The sequence below is a fragment of the Coffea eugenioides genome, chromosome 7, assembly GCF_003713205.1.
Source record: "Coffea eugenioides isolate CCC68of chromosome 7, Ceug_1.0, whole genome shotgun sequence".
NCBI lineage: Eukaryota > Viridiplantae > Streptophyta > Magnoliopsida > Gentianales > Rubiaceae > Coffea > Coffea eugenioides.
Window position 1 is genome coordinate 287,433 of NC_040041.1, and position 15,857 is coordinate 303,289.

The 15,857-nt window shown below is 38.2% G+C and overlaps 2 protein-coding genes across 2 annotated transcripts; one reads left to right on the forward strand and one right to left on the reverse strand.

Annotated features, from left to right (window-relative positions):
• The first annotated feature begins 531 nt into the window (after positions 1–531).
• On the forward strand, positions 532–5,493 carry LOC113777717 (calcium-transporting ATPase 2, plasma membrane-type). Its single transcript, XM_027322898.1, has 7 exons — positions 532–1,147; positions 1,600–1,654; positions 1,746–3,700; positions 3,809–3,967; positions 4,082–4,253; positions 4,423–4,721; positions 4,820–5,493. The coding sequence occupies exons 1-7, from the start codon at positions 974–976 to the stop codon at positions 5,057–5,059; spliced, it is 3,054 nt and encodes a 1,017-aa protein (XP_027178699.1). The 5' UTR covers positions 532–973; the 3' UTR covers positions 5,060–5,493.
• Positions 5,494–6,300: 807 nt separating this feature from the next.
• Positions 6,301–12,123, reverse strand: LOC113777569. Its single transcript, XM_027322692.1, has 5 exons — positions 11,050–12,123; positions 9,963–10,427; positions 8,755–9,837; positions 7,906–8,038; positions 6,301–7,463 (listed from the first exon to the last, which is right to left on the reverse strand). The coding sequence occupies exons 1-5, from the start codon at positions 12,121–12,123 to the stop codon at positions 6,493–6,495; spliced, it is 3,726 nt and encodes a 1,241-aa protein (XP_027178493.1). The 3' UTR covers positions 6,301–6,492.
• Positions 12,124–15,857: the final 3,734 nt, after the last annotated feature.

The window sequence follows — 15,857 nt, forward strand, 5'->3', positions numbered from 1 at the left end:
AAAGAAAGCTTACCGCGTAAAAACTACTGCTACACGGTTTCAGTCCGCGTAACGACTGACGACCCCACCCTCCCTCCACCAAAGAATCCATCACCTGTAAAGCAACGATAGGCTGCCACGGCCTAATCAATAAAGGGAGTTACTTTCCTTCTAACGTCAGCTTTGGTTTTGACTCTTACCGAAATAAAGGATTTAATTAATGAGTACTTAGAGTTGGTTTTAAAAAATATTAGTATTAATTTAAAAAGCATTCAGATGCAGGAAGATATAATAAATATATAACTGTGTGTATATTTACTGAGTAGATTATGTACAATTTACTAAGTCAGATGCCGAGTTCCCTCTGAATACCTGTTTCAAAAATCCATATGAAAAGGAAAAAGAAAAAAAACAAAGGGCCTACATTTTAACTCGTGATAGACAAAAAAGCAAACGCTTATGCAATAAACTAGTCTAATAAAATGCGATGAATCCCGCATGTTTCGTTCAAATCACACCTCAAAATCCATATTGACCGTTGTAACTGAAGTAATAGCAGTAGTAGCATCAAGCAACAAGCTTTGTGGCTATGGTGCAGTGCAGCGCCACCAAGTAATGTACTAATACCCAAGGAAATCGGATCTTCATTTGCTGCCTCCTTTCTACCTACTTCATTTCTCGTCTCGTTCTTTTCTGATTATCCCCTTAGTCCCATTTCAGTTCCGTTCCGCCCTTTCCAAGAGAAAATTGCTCAGAAACTTCGCCATGTTGGCGTCATCCTCAAAGCATATAACAGAGGATGCTTCTTTGCTTTCTACTTGAAATTGTCCTTCTCCTTTTTTAATCACAGCCCGCGTACGATCCCAGACTTTTCCTTGTAGTTCCTCCTTTGTTTTTGCTTTATAAACACCGCACCGCAGTGCTTGGTTGAAAACAACGTTTATTTTGATATTGTGCATGTGTACGAAACAAAATCATTGCAAGATTGACAGTAATGGAGAGCTACTTGAATGAGAATTTTGAGGTGAAGCCTAAGAATTCGTCCGAGGAGGTTTTGCAACGATGGAGGGATCTCTGTGGGGTTGTGAAAAATCCCAAGCGGCGGTTTCGATTTACTGCCAATCTTTCCAAGCGTTACGAAGCGGCTGCTATGCGCCGTACCAATCAGGTCCCCTCCATTTCCTATTTTCTTTCTTTTCTGCTGGAATTTTTACAAGACATGGAATCAAGAAATTTTTTTTCTTGATCCCCAGGATATTTTTTCGTGATCCCTTGATCTTTTTGAGTATATTGAAGGGAAATTAGTAGAAAATCAGGAAATGCACAGAAATAATTCTGGTGACTTTGAGCCAAGACCTCTGCTTTTTTATGATCATTGCTGAATTTGCAAGGGCTTGACGCATGGACTTCATGCTTTTCATACTTGAAATTTTTTTTATTAAAAAAGTGATTTAATGATACCATGTTTAAATACTTGTAGCATTTGCCACCAGTTGAATAAATACTTGTATTGACTGCCTTACATGACCCCAAAAACCCAGCCCGGTTATGTGCCTTTAACAAGATTGCAACTGTACTTAAAAGAGTTTTCTTACCTTTTATCTGCCTTTTTTGTTATAGGAGAAGCTGAGAATTGCAGTATTAGTATCAAAGGCTGCATTTCAGTTTATACAAGGTGAGATTATTGTTACTACTTTCTTATGCATCTGGAGGCTAAAATTTTGAATACATTGTGGAGATTCATTCTTTTCGGTGGATTATTGCAGGTGTTGCACCCAGTGACTACACCGTGCCTAAGGAAGTTCAAGAAGCTGGATTCCAGATTTGTGGGGATGAGTTAGGGTCCATTGTGGAAGGTCATGACCTGAAAAAGTTGAAATTTCATGGTGGAGTTTCTGGTATCGCGGACAAGCTGGCCACTTCAACCACAAACGGCATTCCAACTGATGCTGCAGCCCTGAACCGTAGAGAGGAGGTATATGGAATAAATAAATTTACTGAGAGTGTTGCCCGGAGCTTTTGGGTATTTGTGTGGGAAGCCCTTCAGGATATGACTCTCATGATCCTTGGAGTGTGCGCATTGGTGTCTTTGATAGTTGGTGTTGCAACTGAAGGATGGCCAAAGGGGGCTCATGATGGACTTGGAATTGTTGCCAGCATATTGTTAGTGGTGTTTGTCACTGCAACCAGTGATTATCGTCAATCTTTACAGTTCAGGGACTTAGACAAAGAAAAGAAAAAGATTTCCATTCAAGTGACTAGGAATGGTTACAGGCAAAAGATGTCGATATACGATCTACTTCCAGGAGATATCGTACATCTTGCCATAGGAGATCAGGTTCCAGCAGATGGACTTTTTCTATCAGGATTTTCTGTGTTAATTGATGAGTCAAGTTTGACAGGTGAAAGTGAGCCAGTAATGGTCAGTGCTGAAAACCCTTTCCTGCTCTCTGGGACCAAGGTGCAGGATGGATCTTGCAAGATGCTGGTTACTACTGTTGGAATGAGGACTCAATGGGGCAAACTGATGGCTACTCTTAGTGAAGGGGGAGATGATGAAACCCCACTGCAGGTTAAATTGAATGGAGTCGCAACAATCATTGGAAAGATAGGCCTTTTCTTTGCAGTGGTGACTTTTGCCGTGTTAGTGCAGAAGATGTTTGGACGCAAACTGGAACATGGAACACACTGGAGCTGGTCTGGAGATGATGCACTGGAGATTTTAGAATACTTTGCTGTTGCAGTCACCATTGTTGTTGTTGCAGTTCCTGAAGGACTTCCTCTTGCTGTGACTTTGAGCCTGGCATTTGCAATGAAAAAGATGATGAATGATAAGGCACTTGTTCGTCATTTAGCTGCATGCGAGACAATGGGCTCTGCCACAACAATTTGTAGTGACAAAACCGGGACGCTCACAACCAACCACATGACTGTGGTGAAATCGTGCATTTGTATGAATGTCAGAGAGGTCGGCAAGCCAGCTGATGGTGGTTCTTCATTGTCCTCCGAACTCCCGACTTCTGTCGTTAAAGTTCTCCTGCAATCAATTTTTAATAACACTGGAGGAGAAGTAGTGTTTAGCAAAAATGGAAAACGCGAGATATTGGGAACGCCAACTGAGACAGCAATCCTAGAGTTTGGATTATCACTTGGTGGAGATTTCCAGGCTGAAAGACAAGCATCTAAACTTGTAAAAGTCGAGCCTTTTAATTCTACAAAGAAGAGAATGGGTGTTATACTGGAGCTTCCAGAAGGAGGAGGTCTAAGAGCTCATTGCAAAGGAGCGTCAGAAATAGTTTTGGCAGCCTGTGACAAGGTGATTAACTCAGATGGAGATGTTGTGCCTCTCGATGAGGAATCAGTCAAACACCTGAAGGCTACCATTGATCAGTTTGCTAGTGAAGCTCTTCGTACCCTGTGTCTTGCCTATATGGAACTTGAAAATGGATTCTCTGCTGAAGATGCTATTCCAGTTTCTGGTTATACATGTATTGGGATTGTAGGCATCAAGGATCCTGTTCGCCCAGGAGTGAGGGAGTCTGTGGCCCTCTGTCGTTCAGCTGGAGTGACTGTTCGGATGGTTACAGGAGATAACATCAATACCGCAAAAGCTATAGCTAGGGAATGTGGAATCCTTACTGATGATGGAATTGCCATAGAAGGTCCAGTTTTTAGGGAAAAGACCCAGGAGGAATTACTTGAATTGATTCCCAAAATTCAGGTGTGCTAGATAGATGCTTATAGGATACACGAGCAACTACCTACTTACTGCCTTCGTAGTTAATAAACCACAACTCATTTCTGCGATTTTTTTTTAAAAATTTTTAAGGTGATGGCTCGATCTTCGCCGCTAGACAAGCATACATTGGTGAAGCACTTGCGAACCACATTCAATGAAGTTGTTGCAGTAACTGGTGATGGAACAAATGATGCTCCTGCACTTCATGAAGCAGATATTGGACTTGCAATGGGCATCGCCGGAACAGAGGTTCGTCATATAAAGGAGCCATTCCACTTTTTAAACTTATCTTATAGGATAGGATACAGATTTGGGCGTTAAAAAAGTAGAGCGTAATTTGGAAAAATTCGTACATATTTTCAGGTTGCCAAAGAGAGTGCTGACGTTATAATTCTCGACGACAATTTCTCCACGATTGTAACCGTGGCCAAATGGGGTCGGTCTGTTTACATAAATATTCAAAAGTTTGTGCAGTTCCAGCTGACTGTCAATGTAGTAGCGTTGATTGTCAACTTTTCTTCGGCTTGTTTGACTGGTAAGAATCGTACGTAGTATTTCAGTTGTCAATAATATTAATATGTTAGCATTTGTCATTTGTTCCTCTCCCTCAATTTTGTCTCTATAAGATGCTGAGACAAAATCAGAGCATTATTCATTTTTTTAATAAAAAAAAAAGAAACTGTAAATATCATTTTTTATTTCAGGAAGTGCTCCCCTTACCGCTGTTCAACTTTTGTGGGTCAACATGATCATGGATACTTTGGGTGCACTTGCTCTGGCCACTGAGCCTCCTAACGAAGAACTAATGAAAAGACCCCCAGTTGGAAGGACGGGAAATTTTATTACAAATGTCATGTGGAGGAACATCTTAGGACAATCCTTGTATCAGTTTCTATTAATATGGTTTCTTCAAGCATTTGGAAAAACAATCTTTTTCATTCGTGGTCCTGATGCTGATTTGGTCCTTAACACCCTTATTTTCAACACATTCGTATTCTGTCAGGTAACTCTTTAAAACCATGGATGGATGGTTGCAATCTCAGTATTCCCTCATTGTTTCGAGTGATCCAAACTTGCATGTACTACTGTTTGTATTTGCAGGTTTTTAATGAGGTGAACTCACGAGAGATGGACAAAATTGATGTACTCGAAGGCATACTGGACAACCAAGTTTTTGTAGCAGTCATCACTGCAACTGTCTTCTTCCAGATTATTATCATTGAATACCTAGGAACCTTTGCAAACACAACACCCCTCTCGATAGTGCAGTGGTTTTTCAGCATACTTTTTGGTTTCCTGGGCATGCCAATTGCTGCGTACTTAAAGCAGATTCCAGTTTGAAGATCCCATGAAGAATTGAAACATCTGATAAGGAACTCCCCAAGGGTGGAATCTTGGCAGATGTGCTTCCAATGAAGATCTTGATGTGTGATTCTCTCCCAATTGCCCTTTTTCATCTTCACAAGGCAAGTTTTTGCAGAATTGTAAAGCATGAATAGTAGGTTATGACAGAAGATTTATAAGACCAACTACAGCTTTAGGGTAGTTCCTTTCTTTTTGTCGAGCAACTATAGAGTAGAATTGAATGTGTTTAGCAATCGTGTTGCTTGAACTTGATGTTGAAACTCCTGTATAAAGCTTATCTCTGTGTTTGCCTCTGAAAAGCATCATCATGGTTTACAGCTTAGGCAAAAACTTGTACTTGAGCGACCATTGTCCTTGTCAACTCCAACTGATCAATTACCAAATCGTCACTTGTAAATGGTACTTAATCATTTTGATGCCAGAATTTTGTGCATGCTACTGAAGTGCAAACCAAAAAATGAACCATGCACCATAAACCATACTTGAATTCTGTGTTATTCCATGTTTGATTGCCTTTTATGCACAACATGAGACATCTCAATTAATCCCACATTGATAGGATCAAATAATCCCATGGGCTGATGGTATAAGTTATCTCAAATTGAAACTCTAATAATTAATTATATTAACAGTATTCCTATTTCTCATCAACAACAACATTTGGGAAACTAATCTATTGGTTGAAAGAAGAATTAAATTTCTCGCGGCAACGCTTTATACTACTATTAGGTTGCAACATTTTTTTTCCTTTTTTTTTTTTTTTTTTTGTAAGAGTGCTAAAGTAAAAATTTAATTGAAAACAAAAGAAAAAAAATCTTGTGCAATAGAAGTTAGTGGACAGTAAAATTAGCAGAGAGAGAAGAAAACCAAAAAACAAAATCAGAACTCATAAACGAGCAATTTATTTTTATTCCTTATTGTACTAAAAATACTTAATTAAAAGAAAATACTCCAACTTCATTTTCTTTCAGAAAAACTTTGTATCGAAGTTGGACCTAGAGGGATTGTCGAGCATATGACACTTGTACATCAAAGTTTTCTTTCTTCTTTTTTTTTTTTTTTGAGCTCGATGCAGCCAATTTTGCCATTATAATATACATAAAGATTTTATGAATTTACTGCCTTGTTGTCCTTTATTTTATGAATTCACAAACTTCTCCTTTATTTGTGGCATGTTATGCATATTGGTTTTGTATTGAAATTGTTGATCCAACGAATTCAAATTCAGTACATTCACGAAGATACAATTTTACTTTAATATTTAGACACTCGACATTGATCTGGTTTGATTAAATTACAACTTATTAGGATCGGGCTAATTAACCAAATTTAGGTTTACCCGACCCACGGACATACGTATAACGTGTCCCAATGGCCATATTCCTAATACAAACAGCAACGACACACTTTCAGTCCTCTCCCATTTGATTCCTGTGCTCACCAGATAAATAATGCAGCCAAACAGGTTCGAGCAATGCTCTGGCGTTCTTCAGCAGCTGCCTTCCATCCGCATTGTCTCTTAACTCCTGTGCTTCCACCTCGATTCGAGGATATATGCTTTGGACAGAGGCCAACATTAGCTTCAGTCCCCCCCATTCCTCGTGATGCCTGACTAACTTCATGCAGACGAAATGCAGGATGCCCAGTACATGATCAAATTCCTTTCTATCTAGCCCAAGAAGTAAACCATTCAAGAAAATCACTCCCACAGCATCTAGTACATCAGGGTTTGTTCTTAACAGTTGAACCATTATTCCCAGAAGTTTCCTCAATGCAGAAAACCGCTCAGATTTAGATCCGCGAACTGCCTCCTCATCTGAGGCAACGCCTTGAAGTTCATAGAACTCGATCTTTGCTAGAGTGGTTGTCCATAAGGAAAAAATATATGCATCACAGTCAGATGCGGTCCCTCCCGAAGTCTGTTTCAGCAGGTGGATTGATCCTAGTGCTAAAATTAAGTCGGGCACCCATGGCTTCACTGCTGTAATAAGCCGAGCTGCATATCCATAGCCTAAGCATTCTTCAACTGAAGCAAAAAGGTTAAACAACTCATTCGCCAGGTTGCATGGTGCTGGTAAAAGAAGGGAAGCTTTGGACGAATTTTTTAGCAATAAGCTGAGAAACTTGGCAACATAACTGAACGAACTCCTCAAACAAACAAATGTTTCTCTCAAGCCTTCTTCTGTGAACTGCAGCTGAGTGTTGGAATACTTTTTCAAATTAAACATCATGAACTTTATGCATGTCATTGCAAACTTCATACATAATTCTTCATTATCATCAGCAATTTCAATGGAAATTGCATCAACAATGAGCTTGAGTACTGCAGTTAGCACCTTCAACATATTTGATATCCTTTTTGGTTTAATGAAGCTGGATCCTGTGTAGAATTGAACAAAAAACAATAAACTGGACTCAGTTAAAGAATTTCATGAACTCAAACCAAAAAAAAACACACACACACAGAGACTATTCTAAAACACCAATGCCACATAGAGAAATGCAACAATTTTGTTGTGGAGATCCTTAGACGACCAGGTATTCTGCCTTTATAAAGTCAAGTCATCCCGCATCTAAAGAACTACCAACTTAATCTATATTATTTAAACTAGTCTATAAAGCTCTTCTGATTTCTTAACCATTGTGTAGCTGATGCAATCAACACCAACTCGTTTGCTCATCCTATCCACCAAAGCACTTGTCCTAATTAATTGTATCAGCTCTTGTAAACAAATGCTGGATTCTGAAAGGTTCAAATGTGTACCATTGTGAAATGGAAGCAGAAGTTCTAGAAAAATAGAATGCATAAGAAAGAAACTCACCATCATGAGTTGGTCTAGGCATATCAGTTTGCAAATCTGTGTACTTCACACATCCATCTTCCATGACTACCTTATATGTACAATTAAATAAATGATTGAACGTTGAGTCCAAAACAGTATTCCTCGAAATGGACTGCAAATTAGAGCAAAAGTTAGTGGAGATTTGTTTTGTAGCATCCATTTATAAGTCAAGATAGTACCAAAGATTCAAAAAAGTTCAAATTGATTTGCTTCACCAAACTTTCATTGCAATACAGTTTCAATGTTCCATAAAGCTGGGGGATAGATGATCAACAAAATGCCAACAACCTCTCTTCAACTACACATTTGGCTCTCCACATTCTTCACAAAAATATTTAAAGAATAAATAAAAACATTAACAGTTAAAAAGGATGAAAATAATAGTTATATTAACAAGATTTCTAACTCAAAACAAGCTTTAAATCCCCATCAGAATCTTTCCCTTGTAACAGTTCAGAATTACAAGAAGTATCAACCAATTTTCCACTGTGTTTAACAGGTCTTGACATCAAAACAACCAAACTTCTTAATGTACAAGTACCATCAATATCAGGATGAAACATTTTACTTAGGACAAACTATATGATATCTATCTCAATTAAACCAAGCAGAAATAGATGCTCATTTTTAGAAGTATCTCCAAGACATTAACAAAGATGGGTGAGAATAAAATAAATCAAAAGAAACAAGAAAAAGCATGCAAATGCAAATCTAATTGACAGAATGTGCTTCTAAGAGCAACAGGACTTTGACAAAGAAAAGCATATGTGTTTTGCACCAGACTTGATTTACTGTGGAAACATACATCTGAATCAACATTTCACTTGCCTCAAGAGGTGAATCTGAAGAGTCTAAACATTCTCCTTCCCTGAAGCTAGAATGTGTATTTCCAATTGTGCTAACATGTTGCAGAGACATATGTAGGGTGAGAGTTGCATATGCCAATACTGGAGAAGCACTCATAGTATCGCACTGTAAGCATTGCAAGATGCTAACCTCAGATATCACCTTCAAAGCATCAAAAGCAGCTTCCAAATTCCTAGAAGTTAATATTGCAGTCCGCATATTTTCAGATAAAAGTAGTTCCTTTATTTGCCAGGCTATTCCTGTAGCAATAGCATAATCCTCATAAAATCTACTTTTGACAAACTTGGATGATCTTTTCTTCTCGTCATCTCCCAACTTTGATGAGGCTCTCGAGGTAGATTTAGTTTTCCTCCTTTTAGCAGAGGCATCAATAAATTTTGTTTGTTCTATTCCAAATCCGACATGGCAGTCATGTGCAGTTTTTTGCAAATGTTTTGTCATGGCATCAAACATCAGATCAAACCAATCACAAGACAAGACCATCTTATGAGCAGACCTAAGTTCAACTTGCCTGTCCATATCACTGCATATAGCACTGCAATTCATAATCAGTCCCAAGCAATCTTTGAAAAGGCCATCCACGGCATCAGGAGAAATGGCTGTAACAATGTTGCAAACACAAGATTTGGCATGAGTAGTAGGCGCAGCAGCAAAAATTCGCTTCAGCTTTTCACCATTCACTTCCTCCTTCATTGCAGCCTTGGTAGATGGATCATTTACTAAATTGTCACAAAGGTGGGAAGCAGCAGTCAGTAAACCATCCATATGTTGTGCATCAAGCCGATCAGATGACAGAGTTAAACGGATGAGAACACCAAAAAGCTCCTTGAGGGACTGCAATGATGCTCCCTCTGATACACAAAACTCACAAAATCTTGCTCCAGCAACAGGGCACCTTCTTATGAGTGCAATAAAGCGATTACATGCTTCTTCCTGGGTTACTTGAGAGGGAAAATATGATGGTATAAGAAGTTTTGTGATTTTCTGAGCAACAAGAGGGTGATCATTTGCAAGTGAAGACAACAGTAGTTCTAACTGCACCACCTGCAGGCAAACAGACACATTTACGAGTGCACTTACAAAAAAAAAAGTTATCAGTAATTAGAAAAAGAGAAAGTCAGCAATTGCTAGTGATTTTTACCCAAATATTTTTGCCAGTTTGGAAGTACCTTATGAAACTGAAAGTTCCGCATATCCCTTACAAGAAGAAGCAGATCCATGATAGCAACGCGCACTGAAAGTGCATGATCCAGAATCAAATGCCCCATTCTAGGTAAAAGTACTTTAAGGACTTCATGGGAATGAGGATTTCCAAGAAGGTACATGATTCCATCAACCGTGGAAAACCTAACCTCAGTACAATTGTCATGTGTCAAATCATCAAAAATTTTGGTAAGTATCTTTGTGATGGATGGTGTAGGAATAACTTCCCAAAACAAGTTAAGTATGCGACAACCACCCTCCACAGCCACAACTCTCACATCTGGACATTCATCCGTAAGTAATTTATTCACCAAAAAGAACTGTTTATCAAGCAGCGTATCTTCAACCTCCTTTGTCGCATCAGGATCTTCAAGGGGGAATAGGTCTAGAAGTAAATGAAGTGCATTGTGACGAACATTGGAGTTCGCTACCTGAAAAAAATGGACCAGTACCATAATGTATGAATATATTCTTATAGGAAAACAAGTAGCTACCTCCATTGAGCTTGAGAAAGACCAATGATGACCCTCAAACTTGAGAGCTAGTGAGAGAACTCAATATTCAAAAATGAAAAAGTCCTGCAGTAGTAACTAGTAATGCTTTTTTCCCATTTATCAAACTTCTCTTCAATTCACTAAGAAGCTATAAGTTTTCCAGTTGCCACACCATCACTAAGCCAGCCTGACAGCATTCAGACAACAATATAGGTCAATGAGTTAAGTTCCCATTAAACTATTTGCGAAAAGCTGCAACTTGTAACATAAAGCGGCAAGACAGTTTCCTTTTACATTTTCAATCAATTCTGACTACTGAATTAGGTCCTAGCAAAGAAATGATTTAAAATTTTCATCTGATAATGCAATGTAAAATTTCCTAGACCAGTTTTGAATGATGAGGAGTGGCAAAAGAAAGAACCAGATTGTAGAATCATATCATGCTTGTAAACGTAATGAGCTGAATTGTTAGCTTTTACACTGCACAGCCACGGTAGCACACAACAAACAGCTCTATACCACTAACTGAATCACAAGAAAATGAAGCGGTAAAAATTACCTGAAGAGAACGAAAGATCACAGGCTCGGCAAGCCTAAAGAGCAGTTTCTCAACCCCATGTGTTGTTCTTTGGATGATAAACGCCCCCAAAACCGTCCTGATAGAAGCAGCAAATGCGGGGGAGCTAGCATGTATAGCGCTCTCGATCAACCCCTGCAAAAAGTCGTTCTCGATTTCGTCCTTCGACTCTCCTTCCACGGACTTCCAAGCCCGAAAAACAATCTCCCCATAAGCTTCCAACATGGATTTCCTTCCAAATGGGATCTGCGACTTAATCATCGCCAAGGCCTCCGTCACTAGCTGCCCACCCAGCCCAAATATAAATGCGATAAACTTCCTTCCTTCCTCTGTCTTAAAATACAAGGGGGATATCACGCAACGCATTAACAAATTCTTCAAGTCCTCGATACTTTCCTCATCTTCAAAATCAAACAAAATAAACGCCTCTCGAAGACTGTAAACCCTGTGAACGTCCACTTTCTTCTTTAAAGTCAATGACCTCGATAGCAGAAAAGGCAATGACTGCGAAATTAGGGCTTCTTTTCCAGGCAAATTCCTCTTCCACCACTCCTCACACAAATTAGCAATCTCCGACAGCAACGTCGAATCCGACTCGAATATAACTAAATTATCGTGCAACTCGCTAACTCCAGGGAGTAAATCAGCAGCCGAAAATGAACCTTTCGGATGTGTGACGCAGAGGAACGCAATATACGTGTAAATCTCGAGATTTTCGACGACGGATTCCTTCTGCCTTTTCTTTTCGTTTTCGGTGGTGTGAGAAGCATCATCGCTTTTCAGGTGGCGGGAGGAACGGCGGACGCGCTTAGTAGGTGGAGTCTGAGGGGAAGTTTGGGGGCTTGAACTGGAAAACGATTTAAATTTGTTAATTGATTGGGAAATTGAGCGGTGGAGAGAGGGCGGGAGGGAAGAAACGAGGTCAGAAGGAGGAGTAAGGGTGTAAATTAAGGATTTGAGAGTGGATTTTGTAGATTTTGCAAACCCTAGCTTTTTAGCTGTTGAGAGGAATTCTTCTGCTGAGGTCTTCAGCGACGAGCGAAGCCTCTTCTCCATCGAAAGGATTGCTGCGCGTTTTTGTGAGTGGGGAAGTGCGTGTTTCTACTGTCGTCAGTGTCTTGGAATGGGAGGGAACGGTTAAGAGTTACGCGTTGTGAAGGTTGTTTGGGTGACCGATGGATGGAAAGACATGATTGGATTTGGGATGTGGGGAACAGGAAGTGTCGTTAAGCTTTGATTGGTCTGTTAGCCCATCAATTAAGTAGTTCTGTACCTTTTATTACTTTCAAATTTGAAACTAGTTTTGGCGGCCTGCGAGAGGGGAAAGCAGACAAACAACATCGGAGGAACAAAACAGAAAATAAATAGTAAATAAATAAATAAAAGTCACGGTTTGGATTGCCATCTTTTGAAATTTTTATAAAATAAAAAAATTGCACTCCCTCCGTCCCACTTTAATAGTCTTGTATTCCTTTTTCATCTGTCCCAAATTGTAGTCCACTTTCTAATTGAAGAATGTAGTTGTATTTTAATTTTCCTAAAACACCTTTATTCAATATAAGTAGTTGTTACTATAAACCTAACCCATTTAATAAGAGTTGATTCTTTTTTTACCATCAATTCAAGTTCCTATAAAGTTGTACCATATTTAATGTGAGGGTATTTTAGGAAAATAGCAATCTAAATTTACTTTTCCAACAAAGTTAACTACTTTTTCTTAAACTGTGTGAAAAAAAAACAGAATTATCCAAGTAGAACGGAGGGAGTAGTACCATAACACCTTGAAGTATATGAACTAAAAAGGTAATGGTAAGGAATATTTTTAATTTAAACTAGCAATCCAAAGAATCCCGTAATTTTACCATTCAAAGAAACTTTTGAATCAAAATATAACTGGATTTTGAATCCACAATTAATTTTTAAGGCTTAGTTTGGGAGTTTAGGATAGAAAAGAAAAGAAGGGAAAATTTAAGTTATGAGAGAAAAGAAGAGAGGATAAGACATTTTGTTATGTTGTTTGGGAGTTTTGAAAAATAGTGGAATGATTTTGGATATCAAAGTCATTAAATATTTGTTCAAGATCTTTTTAAGGACAAAATAGGCATTTTTAAAAAAATTGACAAACTTCCTCAAACTTTCTTCCCATTTCTTTCTAATGTGGGAGGAAAAATTTTGGCTACTATTCATCATCTTAAATTCTTACATTTCATCATCTTAAATTCTTACATTTCCTTTCTTTTCTTTTCTACTAAAAACTAACAAATGAAGGAAAACTTAGGTTGTGTTTGGATTGCATTTTTCGTAATTTTTCATGGAAACCGGCAATCCAAACAAGGCCTTAACTTTCTCTTCTTTCCCTTTCTTTTTTGTCCAAATCCTCCGCTCCGAAACGAAGCCTAAGTGATGGGACTTGATCCCTCCAATCTACTTTTTGAAAAAAATCTTTCGATGTTAATTTTTTAATTTTAATAGTAACAAATCTGTTTTCTTAGAATGCTCCTAACCCAGAACTAAGCGGGTCAAACAATTTGGACATCTATCAACAATCTGTTAAAATCAGGAAATATGGGATAAGAAGTTTTGCGAAAGAGAAAAAAGATGAAGAATTTCTGATTTCAGCTAGCCAATTTCAAGAGCTAGAATTGATTAAGTTCCACGGAATTACGCCACTCGACAATTGCAATTGCATGACTCAATTTCTGGGTTCACACGTCTGCTATGAAACACTAGTTAGCAGAAGAACAATCTAGTTCTGGTGTTTCATTAAGTCATTTCACTAGTACAAATTTTTCCACTAATCCTAATCCTAATCCCTAAACCCTAGCACTAAAACCCTAATATGTAAACCCAAACCATGGAAGCCTAAAATTTAATTTACCTACAAGAATTGTGCTAATTTCATAAGTGGTGATTAAGCGTGTTATAAAATTGGTTAAGGTTCCAGTTGAAAATAAAAAAAAAACTAATTAAATATGAAATTTGGCCAAATCATCCTTTTTTTTTTAAATACTTTGATTTTAATGTTAATTTAAATAACGATAAATAATGCAGCATTCAACGATAAATAGGTACAATAATTCAATAAAAATTTGAATGATAATAAAACAAAAGATTTTACAAGAAAAAATCTTAAAATCAGAATATTATCCGCCAATTCATTCATAAATTCAAGTATTGTAATGCCTCAAATGTCACCTCACGTATCGTTGTTAGTCCCAGATAAGCACACTGCGAAGAATTAGTGGGATCGAGATACATCTTACAAATTGAACCGATCCGCGACAGAGAATCAACCTAAAAAAGAAGATAAGTATTAAGAAAAGAATTGAACTGATTTGTGGCGTTTGCGGCTAATGAAAGTTCCATCGTTTGACTAGTCAAAAAGCTTTTCTCAATGAAAAATTCACAATAACTAACGCCACACATCTGATGTACGATTAACGAAAAAAGTTTTCCAAAACGCCACAAATCAGTTGTGCGGTTAAGGGAAAAAAATTTTTAATTCATTCGCCACAAATTAGTATTGCGGCCAAAGATTTTTAAAAAATTTTTTCCTGCTCCTTCAAATCACGACCCTTTATAATACGTTAATCAACGGTCCATCTTTGGCTAAAATAAAAAAAATGCAATTGAAAATCTTAACTTCAAAAATTCTTAAGCCGTGAAAAAAAATGAAAAAAAAAAGTCGAACAACCTTTAAGCCGATATTGTGACTTGCAGCGGCCCTTATGATATACACACTCCCTACAAAACACTACTTTTGTGATAATTTTTAGTTTTAACATTATTTCAAGAAATTCGCCAAGTATGAGGATCCACATTTGGTTTAGCACGCTATATTAAACAAGTAACTAGCAGCAAACCTTTTTATCCCCACAAAAGAAGTCCTATCACGGCAAGAAATAACCAACAATGTACTTAACCAAAACGGCCTCCTATTGCTTTTTAACTTGACAGTACATTTTCCCTTTGGCAGACAGGTAATCAAGCATAACATCATAAGTTCATAAATCCATTCCCTCTCGCACTTGGTTTGAACCCTCACCTACACGCTACAGTAGGGACTCAAGCCCCTCCCTGGTGACCACCGAGCCAGTGGTCATAAGGTAATACTACTACTACTAGTCTTCATTATTCAAAGGACACGTCCCCTGTTCGATTCTCAAAATGATTTCAGACTCTGAGTTCTTCCGGGTTCGTGGCGTCCCCAAGTACAGCGAAAAGTAAACAGTGAAAGGAAAATTGCCCGAGCATCACAAAGCAGCCTCCAACCTACCCACCCAAAAAAAAATAAAAAAAATAAAAAAAATCCAACTTTTGCACATTTTGGATGGCCCAAATGTAAGACGGATGAATCAAATCAAACAAGACAACTGTCATTCCCTACAGCTCATTGGTTATTAAATAGCCTTTTGGAGGGAACAGAGGAAGCATCCCAAGACTGGGCGAATGGGGTTTTCCCATCAAAACAAAAAGCAAAGATCTAAACAATAAGAACAATTTGCAAACTGAAAAAAAGTTAACAGGGCGGAACTAGCACATTTTTTTTTTTCATTTATGATGGCCGATACCACTATAGCAAGCACTACTACAGTCTCCACCTCTCCAGCAACCTTGTGGACATCCTATTTGGCCATCGTTTGTTTCTTCAAACTGAAGTCAGCTTCTTAGCAGTATGTGCTTCTCTTTCTTCATTGGTATTTTTGCACTTGTCCAAGAGGCAGAAACTTCTGGTTCATATTGGAAACTGGGATCTGCCATCAAATCCAATGCACACCAAATCATCGCTT